Raw genomic sequence first — 19,425 nt, 5'->3', positions numbered from 1 at the left:
CAGGTGTGCTAAAGCTCAAAATAAATTGAAGTTGCAAGGAAACCTAATAACAATAAAAAGGGTAAGTAAAGAGATATTTAGTTGCCCGTGATGAATTCAAGTTGTATGGCCCAGAAAAAAGACAGTGTTGAGGACTAAGAACTGGTGGTTGTAATTGCTAAGCCGCTGTCAGAGTATTCAAAAAACTGTGTAGAATGGGAAAGGTGCAACAAGACTGGAGAAGGGCAAATCTTTTCCTGAGTTTCAAATAAAGGGAAAACTATAAGCCAGTGAGTTTGATTTTGATTTCTGGGAAAATTCTAGAATGGCTCAGAGATGGTTAGTGAGCATCTGCCAAAGCAAGGGCCAGTTGGGTCAAGCTAGTCTTTTCCCCTAATTTGTTGGGGTCACTCAATTGATACATCAGGAGAATGCAATATACATAGGTCACCTTAATTTTACCAAGGCATTTGATAGAGTTTCTCATGTTATTCCTGTGGAAAAGATGTGGAGATGAAGATTTGAGATGTAGTAGTTTCAATTTAACGATTAAATATTAACAATTCAATATCAATGCGGCTAGAGGTCTCCAGTGGAGTGCCCCAGGGATCTGTGGTTGGCATTGCTATTCAATATCTTTTAATCAGTGACTTAGTTAAAGGTATAAATGAAATGCTTATCAGTTTTGCAGATGACATAAAACTGAGAGAAATAGCTAACACAGTAGGTGACAGAGTCAGGATCCAAAAAGATCTTGGCAGAGTAGAACATTGAGTTGAAGCTCATATGATGAAAGTCAATAGGGATGAGCAAAAACCTTCTATTTGCTGAGTATAGGATGGGCGTGGGAGTGGGATATGGGCATGGTAGACAGAAGTTTGTGTGAAAAGCATCAGGGATGTTTAGTGGACCACAGCAGTGTGATGTGACAGACAAAATAGCTAATGCTATCTTTGGCTATGTTAGAGAGGCATAGGGTTAGGGACTGCACCTGTAATTTTACTGCTCTGGAGAACCGCTTCTGCCAATGCAAGGCAGAACCTTCTCTGCAAATTAGTTTTGGAGAGTTGCCTAGAGCCCTAAGAGTGACTTGGCCAGGGTCACACAGCCGATAGATGTCAGTGATAAGACTTGAAGCCAGGTCTTCCTGACAACAATGCCAGGTCGGTATCCATTATGCCATGCTGCTTCTTGGAGGCATGGCTTTTAGGAGCAATGTGATCACACCTCCGGACTTTGCCTTGTTCAGAGCACATCCAGAGGAGAGTAGCTATGATGGGGAAAGGCCTTGTGTCTAAGGTCCCTGAGGATCAGCTGAAGGAACTGGGGATTTTTAACCTGGAATAGAAAGGCAGAGACATGATTGTTGTATTCAAATATTTGAAAGGTTGTCATGTGGAAGAAAGATTAGACTCTTTCTTTTTGTCCCCAGAGGGCAGAACCAGAAGCAATGATGAGAATTACAAAGAGGCCGATTTAAACCTGATGCTAGGAAGAATTTCTGAATAATTATAGCCATCCAAAAAGCACCGTATGTCCCACTGTGCAGAGAGACACTTGCATACCTCTCTCCCTCTCAGTTCCACTGTTCCCAGGTCCCCGTTTCATGGACCATCATCTCCTTATTAGCAGAAGCATGGACCTAAAGAAGGCGGTGGGACATACACAGCCCCAGGAGAAGTGGAAACTAGGTAAGAGTGGCAGAGATGAAGCTTTGACAAGGCAAAGAGGCAAGGGGTATGGAACCTCAAGACAGGGCATCAGTACAGACTCAGAGTGGAAGAGTTTGTGACCAGGAAGGAGCTCTACGTACTGAGGATCAAGGAACCAGAGAAGCGTGACGTGGAGCAGCAAACCCCAACTTTGCCCTTTGCTAGTCCTGTGAATCATGCAAACTGTGTAGATCCAACTGGAAGGCTGACTTTGTGACAATCCTCTTGTTTCCCCATCTGAAAAGGAGAATTTACTGACTCCCTCACAAACCTAAGCCACACAAAGACAGAATGACTGTATGGGTCCCTGTGGAATGAGGAAGAACTTTGTTGATTGACTGTTGACTCAGATATGAGTTCTTTATCAGGCTAAACAAAACCTGCCCTATATTTAATGTCTTGTTAGTCTGAGTGCTTGCAAGGGAGCCAAGAGTTCTTTTCGGGAAAATAAAATCATCTAAATACTGATTTTCTTAGAGTTTCTCTGGGTGGGAAATGGAGATTTTTTTTTTCTCTTAATGTGTGAGAGACAGAGACCAAAAACTCACATTTATTCCCAGGGTTTCTCTCCATGTGGTCGTGGGTCAGAGAGATCTTGTTAGATCTTCTTAAAATTATACTTATGTCCATAAAGTTGGTGGTCCAGAGCCCAAATGACACAAGAGTAACACAAAGTAAATGTGGTCTCAAAGTTTAAGGTAAAAAAGGGAACATTTTTAGAATGATGCATATATAGTTACAACCTTTATATTCAACTAATAACTGATTATGTTTAGGATATGTAACTTTTTTTTCTTTGGATATTATTTCTTGAACTTATTTAGCTAATTTGACATTGGAAATAAATTAAATTTTATTAAATCTGCTTACTTCCAGGTCCAGTGAAAAGTGCCAAATGATTCTACCTTCTCACGAATATATATTTATATAAATATATTTTTAAAGAAGCATTTTCTTTTAACACTCCAAAAGAAAAACCTTCAAGTATTAATGGAAAATAAGATAACAGTGTTATTTCTAAAATGCAAAATAAAACTTTAGCTCTTTTATTATACCCTGGTAGCATGTTGATAGCACAAACTTCTTGGGATTGCATCCATATCAAATAAATAGACCCATATCCGGTTTTTGATTCTTTTATAGCAGAGCTCTTCTATGTGAAATAGTTAGATACACTGAAATGTTTCCAAGGCCGCTGAAGTAACAATGCCCTCAAGGAGAAGGGAAAGCTTGGTTGGAAGCCTCAAACATGCGGTAAGCAGTTATTAGGCTACTGGCCATTTTTCTTTGAGTCTACTTGCCCTAGTACTAATGTTGTTTGATTCCATAATGCCAGACAGATAGGACAGATGGTTTTTCCATGACTTCACTCCTAGGAATGCATACAAAACAAGATTTCCTGACTATTCCAGTCAAGAATCATCAGACGGAACCACAGAGCATTTATACCCAAGGACAGTACCCAGGCTCCATAAAGACAACTTGCTTATACCAGCAAAGCCTTGAAGAATGGCATTGATTAGTCTAGTAATGCCAGTGGTTTATCATCATCATAGCCCATTTTTAAATAGCCTATCTTTAAATAATTGAATACTGGCCCACCAAAGCAGAGATGCCAGGTGCCATTTCCTAAACTAACCATATTTTTGCATGATTTGCTGATGACACTTACACAATGCTTTATTGTTTTACAGTGGATGCCAGCAAGGGTATAAATTCAGCACATTCTTTGGTACATTGTGTACCAAAGCTGTATGTATGTATGTATGTATGTATGTAGGTATGTATCTGTCTTTCTATCTATGGTGAAGTGGTTCCTAACATGTTCAGTAGACCACAGCTTGGAGATGGGGGCGGGGCATGCACCAAGCGTCATCATTTTGCCATTACTATTTTTTTAATCAGTGGTTACTAATAATATGACTACTATCATGTGAGTACAGAGGAAGGAAACTGGCGGGGTGCAACCTTATATTTTTATGGCTATGTCTACATCACACTGAGTATAAAGTTTAGAAATTACTTAGATGTTGTATTTATACAGCACAAAATATCAAAAAAATTTTAAGAGTGGATTGAAGAGACATAGAACTTTAGAGCTAGGGATGATTGATCAATTCACAAGCATGTGTTAAGCACTTACTATGTGCTTGGTTCTGGAAATCCAGAGACAAAATTGAAGTCTTTGATCTCAGAAACCATATTAAAGTTTGGGATAGCTAAAGAGAGCTTACCTTAATATGTACCCTAGATTTGAGGAGAGTTGATTTTATGGGAAGATGGCTGTTTGCTAGGACACAGAGGGTTCTAGATACCCTGCAAACACCCAGTTGTGGCTTAGAGATAGAATCCCCTCTATACCACCTTACCCAACTCAGGAATCCTCAGAGAGATGCCCAGAGTCCTACAGACATCCTGGAACAGACAAGCTGAATCAGGTCAAGGGGAGAACACAGAGGCCAGCTCCTAGGTGGAGGCTTCTAGGAAGTTGCAGCGCTTCCTGAAAGAAGCTTTCTTTAAGCTCTGTGGTTGACTGCCAGAGCCCAGCTCAAAGGGAGTGGTCTTGTGGTAGTCTAGATTCCTGACCTGAACCAAATAGAGTTTGAGACTAGTGTAGTCCTAATGCCTGAACCCAACCCTAGCCTAGAAGAGATGGCAGCCTTCTGGTGTTCTGCGACAATGGTGCGAGCCAAGCTTCAGGAGAACGGCTGTAGCAGAATCCAGCCCTAACAGACTCAGAAGCCTGTGGCAGGAGCCCTAGGGAGCAGCCCCGAGCCCTGCAGCAAGGGGAAAGAACCTCAGGAGGAGCCTCCAGCAGGGAGATGTCCCAGAATTCTGTGACTAAAGGGAGCCCCCAGGCAGAGCCCAGCACCATAGGAGCCCCTGATAAGGGCCTTAGTCTGACCCACTCAACTCAGGACCAGGCAGGCCCTGACCATATCATGTATGAATATGACTCAAGCACATGCCATACCATGCCTAACAAACCAATGGAAACTCTGAACACCATGATGTTCAGAGAGATGCTCGGGGTAAACCCCTTAGAAGATAGCAACCCTATAAGTCCAAGTAAAGCCTTGGAGAAAAAAAAATGTCATAGCCAAAGGGATTGCAGGAGTACCTGCAGGAAATGAAATAAGAGATACAGAATGGAAAAACTAGAGAGGAAAGAATAACAAGGAAGATTGACACCTTAGAACAGATGGTGGAAAGCTTCATATAGTAAGTGAATGTCCTAAAAATATTGTAAAAATTAAAAAATTGAGGACTTTTATAACCTGATGATGAATAAAGTGAGCAAATCCAGAAGAATAATCACAACATTTTAAAAACAAAACTTGGAGAGCTGTAAGAACCATCATCAATACAGCCACCATTAATGATTGCAGAGGGCCAATGATGAAAACATGCTATCCATCACAGAGAACTGATGGATTTGGGGTTCAGCATGAGACATTTTTGTGTACAGCTGTCAGGGGAATTTGTATTACTTGACTATGCATATTGCAATAAACTTTTTTTTTCTTTTCAATGGGGTGGGGGATGGGAAGACGAGAAAATGCATTTTTGTTAAATTTTTAAAAATAGAGATGTTGGGGGTTGCTACAGAAGTGAAATGTTGCGAGAACTCTTAGATGAGGTCATTGTATTATTAGTTTTGCTTAATTGTTTAATCATGTTATAAGAGACATTTCATAAAGTGGGAATAGTTTGTATTACAATATATATGTGATATATGTAATAATATGTATAATATAAAACAAAAATATCAATAAAACTGAAAGTGACAAAAAAAACCCCAAAAGAATTGGCTGGAATGTGAAGAGGGTAATGGGTATGTAGCTTGGTAGGTAACTTGCTCATGAACAAACCACTATTAATTGTCAGAGATAATATTTGAACCTAGGTCTTCTTTTCTCCAAGGCCAGCCATCTCTCTCTCTCTCTCTCTTTTTTTTTTTAGGCAATTGGGGTTAAGTGACTTGCTCAGGGTCACATGGCTAGTAAGTGTCAAGTGTTTGGTCTGAGGCCAAATTTGAACTCAGGTCCTCAAGGGCCGGTGCTCTATCCACTGCACCACCTAGCTGCCCCTAGCCATCTCTCTTCTATAGCATGATTCCTTTTATAAATATGACCACTAATTCATAGGGGACAAAAATTCAAGAAAGGAAATATCAATAAAACTCCAACTCTCCTTATACAAATATGCAAAATATGGGTAATAAGATTTACATAAGAACCAAATATAAGGAATGCTAAGGACGGGAAAAGGTACTTTTCTTCTTTCTCTTCTGTCTTTTAGATAGAAATCAGGAAAAAGAGAAGAATCTCAGGATGGTTACTTGGTATTAATGGGACAATGCTAATTAATTTGTTACTAAGAGAGGACAAAACTAATAAACTTTTGCTTTCTTCTGTTTTCTGTGCCAAGCAGAGTGGTCTTTGCACTGTCATGAACAGAACAAAAATGACTAATAGGGAGCTGAAACCCAATGAATGTAAAGGTATAATTACAAAACATTTTGTTACTCTCGGTGAGTTTAAGTCATTAGGCTCAGATGCACTGCCTACTGAGTATTGAAAGAACAGCTGAATGTGATTACTGAGGGGCTATCCATAACCTTCAAAAGAGCATGAGAAGGATATAGGACTAGGAAGATGGTAGAGTAAGCTGGTTTTCAGAACAACTCCCAAACCCCCTTATTTCAAATCAGTCAGAAATATGCCTGGTATATACTAATTAAGTTTGTATCAGAAGATGAGAAACATCTCCACACAACCTAAGGCTCACTGAAATGATAGTGGAGCAATGAAGAATTCAGGCTCTCACCTCTGGACCAACACATTCTGTCTGACCCTCTAGAATTCCATTGCAAGGTCTGGCTTTGGTGGCTTCTATCACTCCTTTCTTACAACCCAAATCTGATAGCCCCCCTTCCAATCCCCCACTTTACCTACTCCTTAATGTGAAGCAGAACATCGCTCTTACCTACCCCCATAATTAGAGAGAAGAAACAACTTTGTGCGTGGGAGGAAACCTAGCAGTGCAGAGATGATCTGTGGAAAAGAAGAGAAGGGTGCCAACTCAGATGTAGTCATCCCCCGCCTTGGTGCAAAGTGAGCTCTGAAATCACTCAGCCCTAGTGGTGTGGACAGGAGAAAATGTTGAAGAACAACTGACTGGGGGAGGGGCTAAATAGTGTGGAACCTTAACATAATAGTACCTAATCAGAAAGAAAGGGGAAGGTGGCAAGAAGGCCGACAGAGACAGTTGGGAAGGAGCCAGACTCTCAAAAGGAAAAACAGAAAAGATACTCATGAGGAAAGAAGAAAAAATGAGTAAGAAAACCAGGAAAGATTATAACACACACACACACATGCAAATTATGCTATAATTGAAAATAACCTGAACCTCCTCAGGACTTTTGTCTAAGGTAGCTACTTGAATGGAGGCAGGCTGCTCAGTACATAACACCCACTCCACAAAAACCTAAAAATAGCACCAGACTGAATAATGATCAAGAAATACATGAGGAACTGTAGTAACTTCATCCTACTCCAGAACTCTGCAAGAAGTTGAGAAGCTGGGCAATAGAAAAAGGGGTCCACCAGAAAAGCCAATGCTCGCAGACAACAATATTGTTTTAAGAACAACTTTGAATTGCTGAGTCATTTTGACTATTATAAATACATAAATTAAAAATAAAGGACATATGAAGAAGATGCTTATTGCATCTAGAGAAAAAAACTGATAAACAGAAGTATGTATTTGTGTCTAATCTTAGCCATCTCTAGGGCAGGAGGGAAGGGAGGGAAGAAAGGAAAAAAAGAAAAAAGGCAAAAAATTTACATGGTATATTTATAGGGAATGACAAGTTGTACATGGTAAATTTGCAGTTTCATAAGCAATCTTTTTAATTGTACTGTGTTATGGAAATGCTTGTTTTGTTCCATGAATTGAAAATAAAATAAATTTGTAATTACCTCCTCCCCAATAAATAGATAAAGAACAGCATTTGAAAAACCCTTAAAAAAAAAAAAAGCCAGTGCCAGCAGACAAGACAGAGGCCTCCCAGCACAACCAGAGATTGACCAAAGAAATCTGTAGCCTACAAGGCTTATCTTTATTTATTTATTTATTTGTTTGTTTGTTTGTATTTCGTAGTGAAAGGCTCTCACTAGAAAGCCCCAAGGTAGTTGGAAACCTACAACATGTAGCTTGGAACCAACTGGAAGCAGGAGTGACCATTCTGGGTACATAAGGGCTCAGACCAGGACACTTCAGATCCAGAGCACTCTTTCTTAGGAGATCATAGAAAGCCCTCATAGTCCAAGAATCTAAAACCTTAGATATCCAGAAGGGTCTAAAACATATCGGCACTATTACACAGGAACCCAGGTGATGTAGGTTGAGATGAAGCAAACCCAACCATCTCACCCAAAAGCACATCAGGGGTAGAGGCTGCCTCTGGCATAACATCCACATTTAAGAACTAAGGTTGGAAATATGAATAAATAGGAGAAGACACTGAAGAAGAGTGACTATTCCATAAAAACTGCAAGCAGAGACTCAGAAGAAAAATGGATTTTTCATAAGAACTACATGAATATCTGAAAGAAATGAAGCAAGTGATAAAAAATTAAAGAAAAGCTGGAAGGAAAGCATATAGCTTAGAATAGAAAGTGATATGTGGATGGAGCACCGACTCTGAAGTCAGGAGGACCTGAGTTCAAATCCGGCCTCAGACCAAACACTTGACACTTACTAGCTGTGTGACCCTGGGCAAGTCACTTAACCCCAATTACCTGAAAAAAAAAAGAATAGAAAGTGATAAACCTTACTCAAGTAACAGACTTCCTAAAAATTATAGTAGACCAAACATAATCCAATGGCTCCATGAAACAAGAAATGTTAGAACAAAAAGAAAATATTGAAAAAATAGAGGAAAATGTGAGGTATTTGCTAAAAAAAATGACCTTAAAGACAAGGAGAGAAAATTGAAGAATGATTGGACTCCCTGAAAACAAAATATATGCATATATATGTATATATTTACATGTATTAAAAACCTGGACATTTTAATTTGAAGAAAGCATAACTGAAAACTGTCCAGGTCTATTAGAACCAGAGGACAAAGTAAAACTATAAAGAATCCACCAAATACCTCATGAAAGAAACTCCAAGAAGAAAAGTCCCAGAAATACTATACCCAAAATCCAGAATTTCCAGGGCAAAGAAAATAATCTGCAAGCAGCCAGAAAGAGTCAAGTACCAAAAAACCACAATCAGAATCACATAAGACCTAGCTGCTTTTATTAAAAATGAGAGATCTTGGAATGCAGTATTCCAAAAGGCAAAAGACAAACCTTACAATGAAAAATAACTTACCCTGCAAAGGACATGTGTGTGTGTGTTTTAAAGTGACTACAATCCTACGGGGGGAGAAGGATTATTAATGGAATAGAGGATTTTGAAGCGTTTCTGTTGAAAAGACAAGTTGAAAAGGTACTTTGAAAATAAGCATGAGTCAAGAGGAACTTAGAAAGGTAAATTTATCTGAGCAACTGGAAGGGCTATTATATTAGGATGAAGTGCTAACATTCTGGTAGGGGAAAAACAAGTGTCCCTTCAGAATCATATTTTCAGCTGGTTTAAAGACAAATGGGAGTGGAGATGGATTGGCTCTGTTCTGAGGATTTTCAGAAAGCAAAGAAAAGGCAGATTAAATGGAATATTCTAGGGTAGAAAGGAGAAAGAAAGGATTACAATTTACTATTTCTTAGAAAGCGGGTGTGTGCAAGAAGAGTATGCAAACATGGAGGAAGAAGTGGGAGAAAGGGGACATTAGATGAACCTCTTATCAAAACTGGACAAAAGAGGGCAAGCACTCACATACAATTTGATGTAGAAATGTAGCAAATTCAAGAGAGAAATAGGAAGGGATAGGAAGAGAAAAGGTTAAGAGGGAGGGTAGGGTGGATCTTTTTTTAAAAAACTATTTTTTGTTGGTTTTCAACATTCATTTTATAAGATTTTGAGTTTCAAATTTTTCCCCTCCCCAAGATGGCATGCAATCTGATATAGGCTATACATGTACAATCATATTAAACATATTTCCACATTAGTCATGTTGTGAAAGAAGAATCAAAACAAAAGGGGAAAACCATGAGAAAGAAGAAGCAAAAAAAGAGAGGAAATAGTATGCTTCGATCTGCATTCAGACTCTATAGCTCTTTCTCTGGATGTGGATAGCATTTTCCATCATGAATCTTTTGGAATTGTCTTAGATAATTGCATTGCTGAGAAGAGCTAAGTCTAGCAAAGTTGTTCTTTGTACAATGTTCCTGTTACTGTGTACAATGTTCTACTGGTTCTACTTATTTCATTCAGCATCAGTTCATATAAGTCTTCCCCAGTTTTTCTGAAATCTTCTTGTTCATCATTTCTTGTGGAACAATAGTATTCCATTACATTCATATACCACAACTTATTCAGCCATTCCCCAACTGATGGGCATCCCCTCAATTTCTAATTCTTTGCTGCCACAAAAAGAGCTGGATAGGGTGGATCTTGAAGAGCAGATTAAAAGGGGAAAAACTAAGAACTGTAAATTAAAGAGCAGATTAAAAGGGGAAAAAACTAAGAACTGTAAATTAAAGAACTGCCCTTCAATTGGGATAGCTGAAAAAATTATGGTACATTAATGTAGTGCAATAATGTAGTGCCAGAAGCGATGATATAGACAATTTCAGTCAGTCTTGGGAAGACTTGTATGAACAGTTGTAGGGTGAAGTAAGCAGAACCAGAACAATTTATATAATAAGACAGTATTGTAAAGAAACAAAAAAATTATATACTTAAGAACTCTGATCGAAGCAATGACCAGCCACAGCTACATCTTTCCTGGTGGAGAAGTGCAGAAAGAGCCATATGTTTTCAGACATGGACACTGTGTGGCACTGTTGTGATTATTGTGACTTATTTGTCACAAGAGTTTAAAAAAAACTTTTACAATGGGAAGGATTTGGGGGAAGAGGGTTACTAGCAATAGTGATGCTCAAAAAAAGAGAAAAAAAAAAAAGACCATTGAAGCACAAAAATAAATGTCCAGAAGAGAGCAGAAGGAAATTCAGAAGGAGGCACAGATAAGTGAGACAGCTTTGAAAGTAATATGTTGAATGTCCAGTGAATCCTCAACATTTGTGGGTTTAATTTGTGTGACTTCAAACATGCGAATGATTTTATTAGTGATCTCATTTTTACTTTCACATCGGCAACAATGCACATTCATTGCTAGGCACAGTAGAGAAAAAAATGAGAGGCATGTCCTTGTGGATGGGTTGGTGTCCTACTGGGCTCTTCACTGGTCTTGTTTACCCTACTGTTGTAAAGAGCTCCCATTCATTTATTGCATATTTTAATTATATGCATTTAAAACTCAAGTTTTGAGTTGCAATTATGCCCCCAAAGCTAATGTAAATCCTTTAGGCTCTAAGCCCAAGTGTGGAAAGTCAATGATGCTGCATAGTGAGAAAGTAAAGATATTAGATAAACTTCATGTTGGAATTTATTCAGCTGCAAAAGATTATAGTTTTTGGTGGTTGAGGGAACCTAACTTCCTATTTGCCATAAGTTCATGTATCAACATTTGTGTTTCTTACATTTGTGCTGTTTGGGGAGGAACATTACCCCTCGGAAAGTTGAGGATTGACTGTATTATGTACTTTTTTAAAAAGCAGGCTATATGACATAGAGATCCATGGTTTCTTATAAAATCCTCCTTATGTTCTACTTTGTATATGGGAATGCTTATATTTTGGAGGTATTTTTAAAGTTCAGAATAAAAAATTAATTTAATTTTAAAAGAACAAAGAGGGATCTTTGAAACAAAAACAAACCGAAAAAATAATCCCAAATAAAAAAGAATATAAGACAACAAATTCTGTGGGACCATGAGAAATTATGGAACACATACCAAGTCCAGAATGGTTCAAAAGACCTATAAGAAAATTAAAAAAGAAAAAGAAGAAATACAGGATACACAATAAATCCCCTTTTCCCCAACACAAGCATCCTCTGTAGTATTAACAAAAGCCAGGAGGTAAACTGTACGATTTACAGTACTGTAAAGTATTACAACTTTACTGTATAACAGTATATGTACTAGGGCAGCTAGATGGCACAATGGATAGAATGCAGAACCTGGAGTCAAGAAGACCTAAGTTCAAATATGGCCTTAGACACTCACTAGCTGTGTGACCCTGGGCAAATCAATAGCACTGTTTGCCTCAGTTTCCTCATCTGTAAAATGAGCTGGAGAAGGAAATGGCAATCCACTCTGTATCTTTGCCAAGAAAATCCAAATGGGGTCATGGAGAGTCAGACATGACTGAAACAATTGAACAACAGCAACAGGATATGTATTACTAGGTAAGGCCTTACAGATATGCTTTGCTTTGCTATCTGACTGAACCCAAAATATCCCTTCCTGTGTCAGCAGCTACAAGGCCAGATGAAGCTGATCAGGAGCATTCTTCTTTTTGTGACTGTTCAGGGCAAGACACCTTGAACTGGACACTGTCTTGAATGATGGGACTTTTCTTATCTTGGTATTTTAGGGACACATGTTGTGCTTTGTTATGCTATGTATATTGTCATGTTAATGATAAAAGAAACACAAACATCCCGGAACTATAATTTTTTTTTTTGTGAGGCAGTTGGGATTAAGTGACTTGCCCAGAGTAACGCAGCCAGTGTTGTGTATCTGAGGCTGGATTTGAACTGTGGTTCTCATTGGTGAGAAATGAGGCAAATTTTCTTACGTGAATATGATAGAATATTATTGCACCATAAAAAAACAAATATAAGGCATTTCAAGAAACCTAGGAAGATCTATATGAATTGAAGCAGAGTGAAGAAAGTGGAATCAGGGGAACAATATATATGATTACTACAAAATTGTAAATGAAAACAACACTAAAAATCAGCCCAAACTGAGATTGATTGCAGTACCACATTGAGAGGATAGACATATTTATTGTCTGTAGCTTGTTTGTAAATAATTGTTTATATGTTATCTTCTTCATAAGATTGCAAGCTCCTTGAGGGTAGGGGCTATCTTTTATCTGTCTTTGTACTCCCAACACTTAACACAGTGCCTGGCATATCATAGGTGCTTTATAAAAGTTTATTGACTGATTGACAGTTGAAATATACTCTTCTTGTCTCAGCAGAGATAAGGGGATTGCAGAAGTAGAGTGCTGCACATACATATGTTGCGCATGTCATGGTCATTTGATTTTACTTAATTCCTTTTTTAATTTTTTTGGTTACAATGATGAAGAGTTCAGTGGGGAGATGGAAGGTTATCTGGAAATGATTGGGGGATAAAAGACAAAAGACATCAATTAAAAAAAAAACCCAACCAAGTCATGCAAAAAACCCCTTATTTCTAATTTCCCTATTTTTAAAAAATTGAGATACTAGACTTTTAGGTCAGGAAAAGTTCAGTCAATCGTTGATAATGTCACGTGCTGGCCTTGTGAATAAAAGCATATAGGACAAGCTTGTCAGATTTACAGACAAACAAAGCTGGGGAGATGGAGCACATTGCATGAGAGGCAGGATCAAAAAGGTGTTAACTGGCTAGGATCTTGGGTCCAATCCAATATGACGGAATCGAATAGGTGTAAATATTTATGTTAAAGAAAAAAAGTCAACTTCACAAGTTGGGGGCAGTCATGCCAAAAAAGGCAACAGGTTTTTTTTTTTAAAGGTCTGAGGGTTTGAAGGGACCAGAAAGCTCAATAAGAGTAAACAGGATTACCTGGCAACCAGAAAGCTAATTAATTTTAGGTTGCATGAGGTGACCATCCTACTGCATGCTTCCTGGATCTGATCTCATTTGGAGTGCCACATTTTGGGAAGGGTGTTGAGAAACCAGAGGCCAACCAGCCTTTGCCTGTAAGGTTTAGATGAAGGAGGTGGGGCTGGTAAGCTTTGAGAAGACTGGGGGATGAGAAAGGGAATGATCCTAATAGTACCTCCCTCACAGGGTTAATTCTTTTAAATTTTTTATTTATTTTGTTTTTTTGGTGAGGCAACTGGGGTTAAATGACTTGCCCAGAGTCACACAGCTAGTAAGTATTATGTATCTGAGGTCATATTTGAACTCAGGTCCTCCTGACTCCAGGGGCAGTACTCTCTTCACTGCGCCACCTAGCTGCTCCCCCTCACAAATCAAATGAGATAATATTGTAAAGCACTTATTAAGGTGCCTGGCACATAGTAAGCTATTTAATACATGCTTGTTTTCCTCCTGCCACCACCAAGAACATTTATTTTCAGATAGCTAAACACAAACTTATGTTAAACAAGAAATTGAAACCCTAGTTAAACCAAGTAGATGGTAGAAGAGTATTTAATTGTGTTCAATGAGTTTCTCACTTGGCCAGTATGAACTGCATCTCAGGGTGCTGAAAGCTTTTGTGTAAATATTTGCTGAACTGCCATTTGTGACCTTTGAGAAAACATGGCTAACAGCAGAAGTACCGCAAGATTTGGGTTTGGTGAATGTCCTGATTTTCAAAAAGGGGAAGAAGATGGATGCTTCAGGTTCAGGCTAGTGATCTTGATGACAATTTCTGTGATAATTTTAGAATAAATTATTATACATGTATTTTGAGGACTTAGGGAGGAGGTGATTGCTATGACCCAGCATATTCTTATTAAGAAGCTATGTTTGATTAATTTTCTTTTTTTTGATAAGGTTAACATAATAGTAGATTAGAGGAATGTCTTGGACATAGTTTATTTGGATTTCAGCAAGGAATTTGACAACGTCAGGTTATCCTTGTGGAAAAGTCAGGAGATGTTGACCATATGTTTAGGTTGGTTGACTAACTGGACCCAAAGAATGAGGATTAACTCATTGATCTACTTGGATGGAGTTCTTTGTGTGCCCTCGGAATGGGTCCTTGATCCAGTTCTGTCAATTTTTTTTGTCACTCACTTCAATGAAAGCATAGATAGTAAGCCCATAAAATTTAACAATGACTTAAAACTAGGAAAGTTAACTAATACATTAATGACAGAATTAGAATTGGAAAAGATCATGACTGGTTGGAATGGTTGACTAAAACAAAAAAGATAAACCTTAATAAAAATAAATATAAAATCCTTCATTTGACTGTGGAAATTCAACTGTAAAGACACAGAGGCAGTGTTACATGGAAGATTGAGTACTGGATCTGAGTTAAGAGACTTATATGTTCAGGTTCCTTTTCTTATATTTGGAATCTGTGTAACCTTGGGCAAGTTAATTTCCTTCTCTGGACTTCAGTTTTCTCATTTGTAAAGTGAGGGGCTGGTGCTTTCAGGTGCCTTCTCCTTCATCCTTGGCTAGGAGGCTGCTTGTTACCTCTATATTTTAAGCCATGCTACACAAATCTTATCCAGCTCTTCATTTCCCATCAATTTTTCTCTTCCACATCCCTTACTTTAAGTGGGCACCAGTGAGGAAAACACCTCCAAGGTCTTTGGTTTCTTGGCTAACACTTTGGAATCTATGGAATCCTTTTTTGGTTCTTTCTGGCAGTATCATTTGTGCCTAAGTGAATCACCAAAACTGGGTGGTGTTTATCCATTTTACAAGTCTTGGGAAGTTCTCTTTAATACCTTGAATACATGCCTCAAGAAGACAATAAACCTTTTTATTGTCAGCAGGTTAACAGATTAACAGAGCTACTTCAGTATCATTGAATATACAATCACCAATTATCAGTAGTATTCTTTTCTTCCTCTGACTCTTAATGAATGATGGTTCTCACCTTATAACTTCTGTGGCTCTATTATATCATTCCTTGGAGGTCAGGCAGCTGTTACCTCTTTAGAGCATCCAACCCACTCTTTAGCAAGAGCTGCAAATATATTTTATAACTCCAAGTGTACATCCATCCTTTTCCTTCCCTTTCTCCTTTGCATGATACTCTTTCACGCTCTGAGTTCTTGATAAGGGTCAAGACTTCCATATTCCTGTGTCTGTCTCTCTCTGTCTCTAACTCTGTTTTTCTGTATGTGTGTGTATATGTGTATGTGTGCGCGTGTTTGTGCGTGTGTATATTTTTCATTCATTACCCACAATTTGGAAGAATACTCTTTACTATGACGACAGTAGGAAAATTAATTCCTAAAAATTTGCTTTTATATCAAATGTTATCCTTCAAATTATTTCCTCTTTTAACTTTTCCAGGTTGATACATTTCAATGTAATTATGCAACACAAATAAATATTTTATACATATTAATGAGGCCAGAGTCACACAGTAGACAAAACTGAGTGGCTTGGCATTGAATTCCATTGTAATTTAAGTGGTAAGTTGATTCTATTGATTATGTTACCTCATGTGAACCCTAGTGTAACTGAAATCAATACTTAGGGGCTGAACATATTTGTGTGTGTGTGTGTGTGTGTGTATAGATATATACAACAAACATATACACCAATGTCTTGGATATGCATGTATGCATGTATCCAAGATGCATACACAGATGTATCCACGATGTGTGCATATGCACATGTATATACCTTTATATGTATGTACAATATAATATATACATCTATGTATGTCCATATATGCACACACGATACACATATACACATATGTATACACACAAAAGTTTTACATGAATACAAATATGTGTATAAATGTGCATGTATCAGATATACATTATGCATGGGAGGCAGATAAAGTGGATGAAGAAGATGGCCAGAGTGGAGGCAGCTTGGAGTGAAAAATGAGCCTGCTTCTAGTGTAGAATGGAAGGATGGTTGGGGAAATGACTGAGGAAGGAGAGTAGTCAGATTTACATAGGCCTATAATTATCTGCAGTTGTACTTATGGTATCGTGGAAAGAGAACTGGATTTACAGCCTGGGGATCCAGGTTTGAATCCTGACATGACAACTTATTAGCTGTGTGACCTTGAGCAAATCACTTCACCTCTTTACCTCATATGTAAAATAACAAGGTCAGACTGGATGTTCTCTACAATCCCTCCCAAATTCGCATCTATGATACTATGACCTGGTTTGTTGGTTCAAGTTAAGAAGATGAGCCAAGTTGGTTAAATTTGTGAAGACTCAGGCAGAGAAGTGAATACAAATTCAGGCCTCTCTGGAGCTTGGCTTCCAAAGTTCTTATGGATGGTGTTAGGGACAGCACACGTAGCCAATGAGAGCGGAGATTGGTAGGTAAGCAGCCAATGAGAGGCATGGGGATGGCCAGCTTCCTGCTGGTCAGTTGGCCACCAGGCTGTAGTTAACTGACCTTGTGGAGCTGAGCTTCTCTTCTTGTGCTGTTGAGTGGCCTTCATTTTGTTTCAACTTCAGATTGGAATCAGAAGGAAATATTGGTGATCTTGGTGGATCAGTCAGAGAAAGGTAGTGAGGGGAGGCTTGGCCAGAAGGAAATTCTGGTGAGTGAGGGTGGGGAGAGATAAGGGAGTGAGGATGGTTGGAACCTAGATGTCACTTGAAAAAGAGCTGACATGACTAAATGCCATAATGCCCTGACCGTTAATTAGATCTAGTCTGTTTTGTGTCCTGGCTTTTCCCCCTTCCCCTCCCCAGTGGCCTGTGACCAAGCAATTAGAAAAATAAGTAGTGGGAACCTTTGCTACTCAAGACAGTGCCTTTAAAAAGTTTTTGAGAAGACTTTAGGACATTATAGGTCTTTTTAGATCATAGCTTGATGTCAGGAAAAATAAAGTAGGATGGTTCCTTTCCTTATCCTTAATTCTCCCCATCCTTTAAACCCTGATCACAACCCTTCCAGCCTTCTCTGCTGTTCCCCAATAGGGACTTAGGAGGGTTGGGGGAAGGGAAGAAGAAGATGGGAATGTGGGAGGGACAGAGAAGATTTCACTCTTGAGGAGTTTGTACATTCTCAGTGGGAGAAGGAAATTAAAGATGCTAAAGGAAGTCCTCTTCATTCAAATGCTCATTTGGGTGCTTTCAAAGAGCTCTTGAAGGTGGAGATGAGGTAGAAGATGGAAGAAAGGTGTTCATCCCCAGACATGTGGGATTTGTAAGAGGAGAAGTGCTCAGATGGTGTAAGTATGGGAAGGAAAGCTTTACTCAGGCCCTGGAAATTCTCATTTCCATTTTTGCATGCAGAGAGTAGAGTTACAGTGACTGATTACATCAGATTTCGCACTGGGATTGGAAAAGCAGAGGGAAAAATGAATCTCTCCCGAACTAAGGATATTCCGCTTCCTGATTTACTCTGTGGGAGGCCAGATAGAGTTACCTCGAAGGAGCCACATTTTATGCTGCTGCTGTTTTCCATCATTTTTGTGTCAGGTAGGTCACCTGGTTCCTTAACCTCCTCCCTTTTCAAGTCTCTGAATCTTTCCCCTGCACCCAAAACAATTAAACCACATGCAAATCAAGGTTACACTGTATCTACAAGGTGTGCAGCAGGCTTGTCATCTTTGAGCATTTAGGGTGCATGAGACCTCAATCCAACCCAAAAGAACAGAAAATTCCTGGTACGTGATAAAATTAAATTTATTTCTAAGAAACTTTCAGGTGCTAAGGATTTTGGGGGGGGGTTGGGGGATGGAGGGTGGCACTGCAGCATATTACCAAGGGTGGTACTGAATGTCTTTCCTTAGAGATAATTAAGAATTGACTAATTAAAAGATCCAGTACCTAGCATAGTCTGGTACAGTACAGAATGGGCCTGTGATTTCATTCGTCTGAGTAGCTTCCAACAAGCACTGTTCCCGCCCTTCCCCCCCCCCCCCCCCCCCCCCCAGCAATGCAGATAACAAACTGTTATTTGACTTAAAGCCTTAGGAGAGTTGTCAGGGAATGATGATAGGATTAGTCATTTGCCTAGAGTCACATAACCATCATGTGTCATAGATAGGACCTGAGCCCAGGTCTTTTCCAAGGCTCACAGTCTAACCACTAAACCACACCAACTCTCACCTTGTGCATAGCAGGTGCTTAATAAATTAGATGCTCTCTTATTTTCAAACAGCTTAGTTGATAAATGTTTTCATTTATCCCTGCTTTACAGGGATGTGCACTAGCTGACCTCTGAAGGCTTAGAGGTGGAACTATATAAGGGTTTCATTTGTATTAGTGTGGAGATTAAAACTGTCCAACCTACAATAAGAGAGACTGAGGCAGAGCTCTGAGTCAGTGGCACTTTATCAAAGGGTTCATGGGCCCCTCTAATAAAGTGGACCTTGGATTTTCCTTATGATCTGAGATGCCTCCTTCTTATATTATTATGTTTTTATAGAGTTTGATACCCAAATATGCAAAAGAGGCATGGCAAAATACAGAATCTCATTGGTTGATAGACCTTGCTCTTGAGAGCCAAAAATGACATATCAGTGGGGAATAGAGGGTGGTCACAGATTGGGTGAAACAGGGGTCATCTCCACTGACTAAGTGGTCATAAGATGGTCATTTGCTCATGTTGGATGAGAAATAATGGTCCAGAGGTACAAAAATAAATTGGGGGACTTTCCAAAGCATCAAGGCATCCCAGCCATGATGTATTTGGACATGGAATTTGAGCAAAACAAGATGGAAATATCTTTGTCAACATTCTTGTGGTTGTGCAAGTGAGTCTCATAACTTGGTAAACAAGTAGTCAACATTATATTAAAGTCTGAGGCCAACTATAAGACCCTATCTATCCCTATATGATTTATAT

At 38.9% G+C, this 19,425-nt stretch overlaps 1 protein-coding gene across 1 annotated transcript in view; it reads left to right on the top strand.

Moving 5' to 3' along the window:
* The first annotated feature begins 10,863 nt into the window (after positions 1 to 10,863).
* SLC9C2 (solute carrier family 9 member C2 (putative)) overlaps positions 10,864 to 19,425 on the top strand; it is a 116,630-nt gene continuing 108,068 nt past the window's right edge. Inside the window, exons 1-2 of the mRNA XM_027868629.1 lie at positions 10,864 to 10,877; positions 17,875 to 18,053. Coding sequence (XP_027724430.1) covers positions 10,864 to 10,877; positions 17,875 to 18,053 — 193 coding nt within the window. The remainder of the gene's footprint in view (positions 10,878 to 17,874; positions 18,054 to 19,425) is intronic.

The sequence above is a fragment of the Vombatus ursinus genome, unplaced genomic scaffold (assembly GCF_900497805.2).
Source record: "Vombatus ursinus unplaced genomic scaffold, bare-nosed wombat genome assembly UNPS02014789.1, whole genome shotgun sequence".
NCBI lineage: Eukaryota > Metazoa > Chordata > Mammalia > Diprotodontia > Vombatidae > Vombatus > Vombatus ursinus.
Note: the sequence above shows the minus strand (reverse complement) of the source record. Positions and strands in the feature narration are given on the sequence as shown.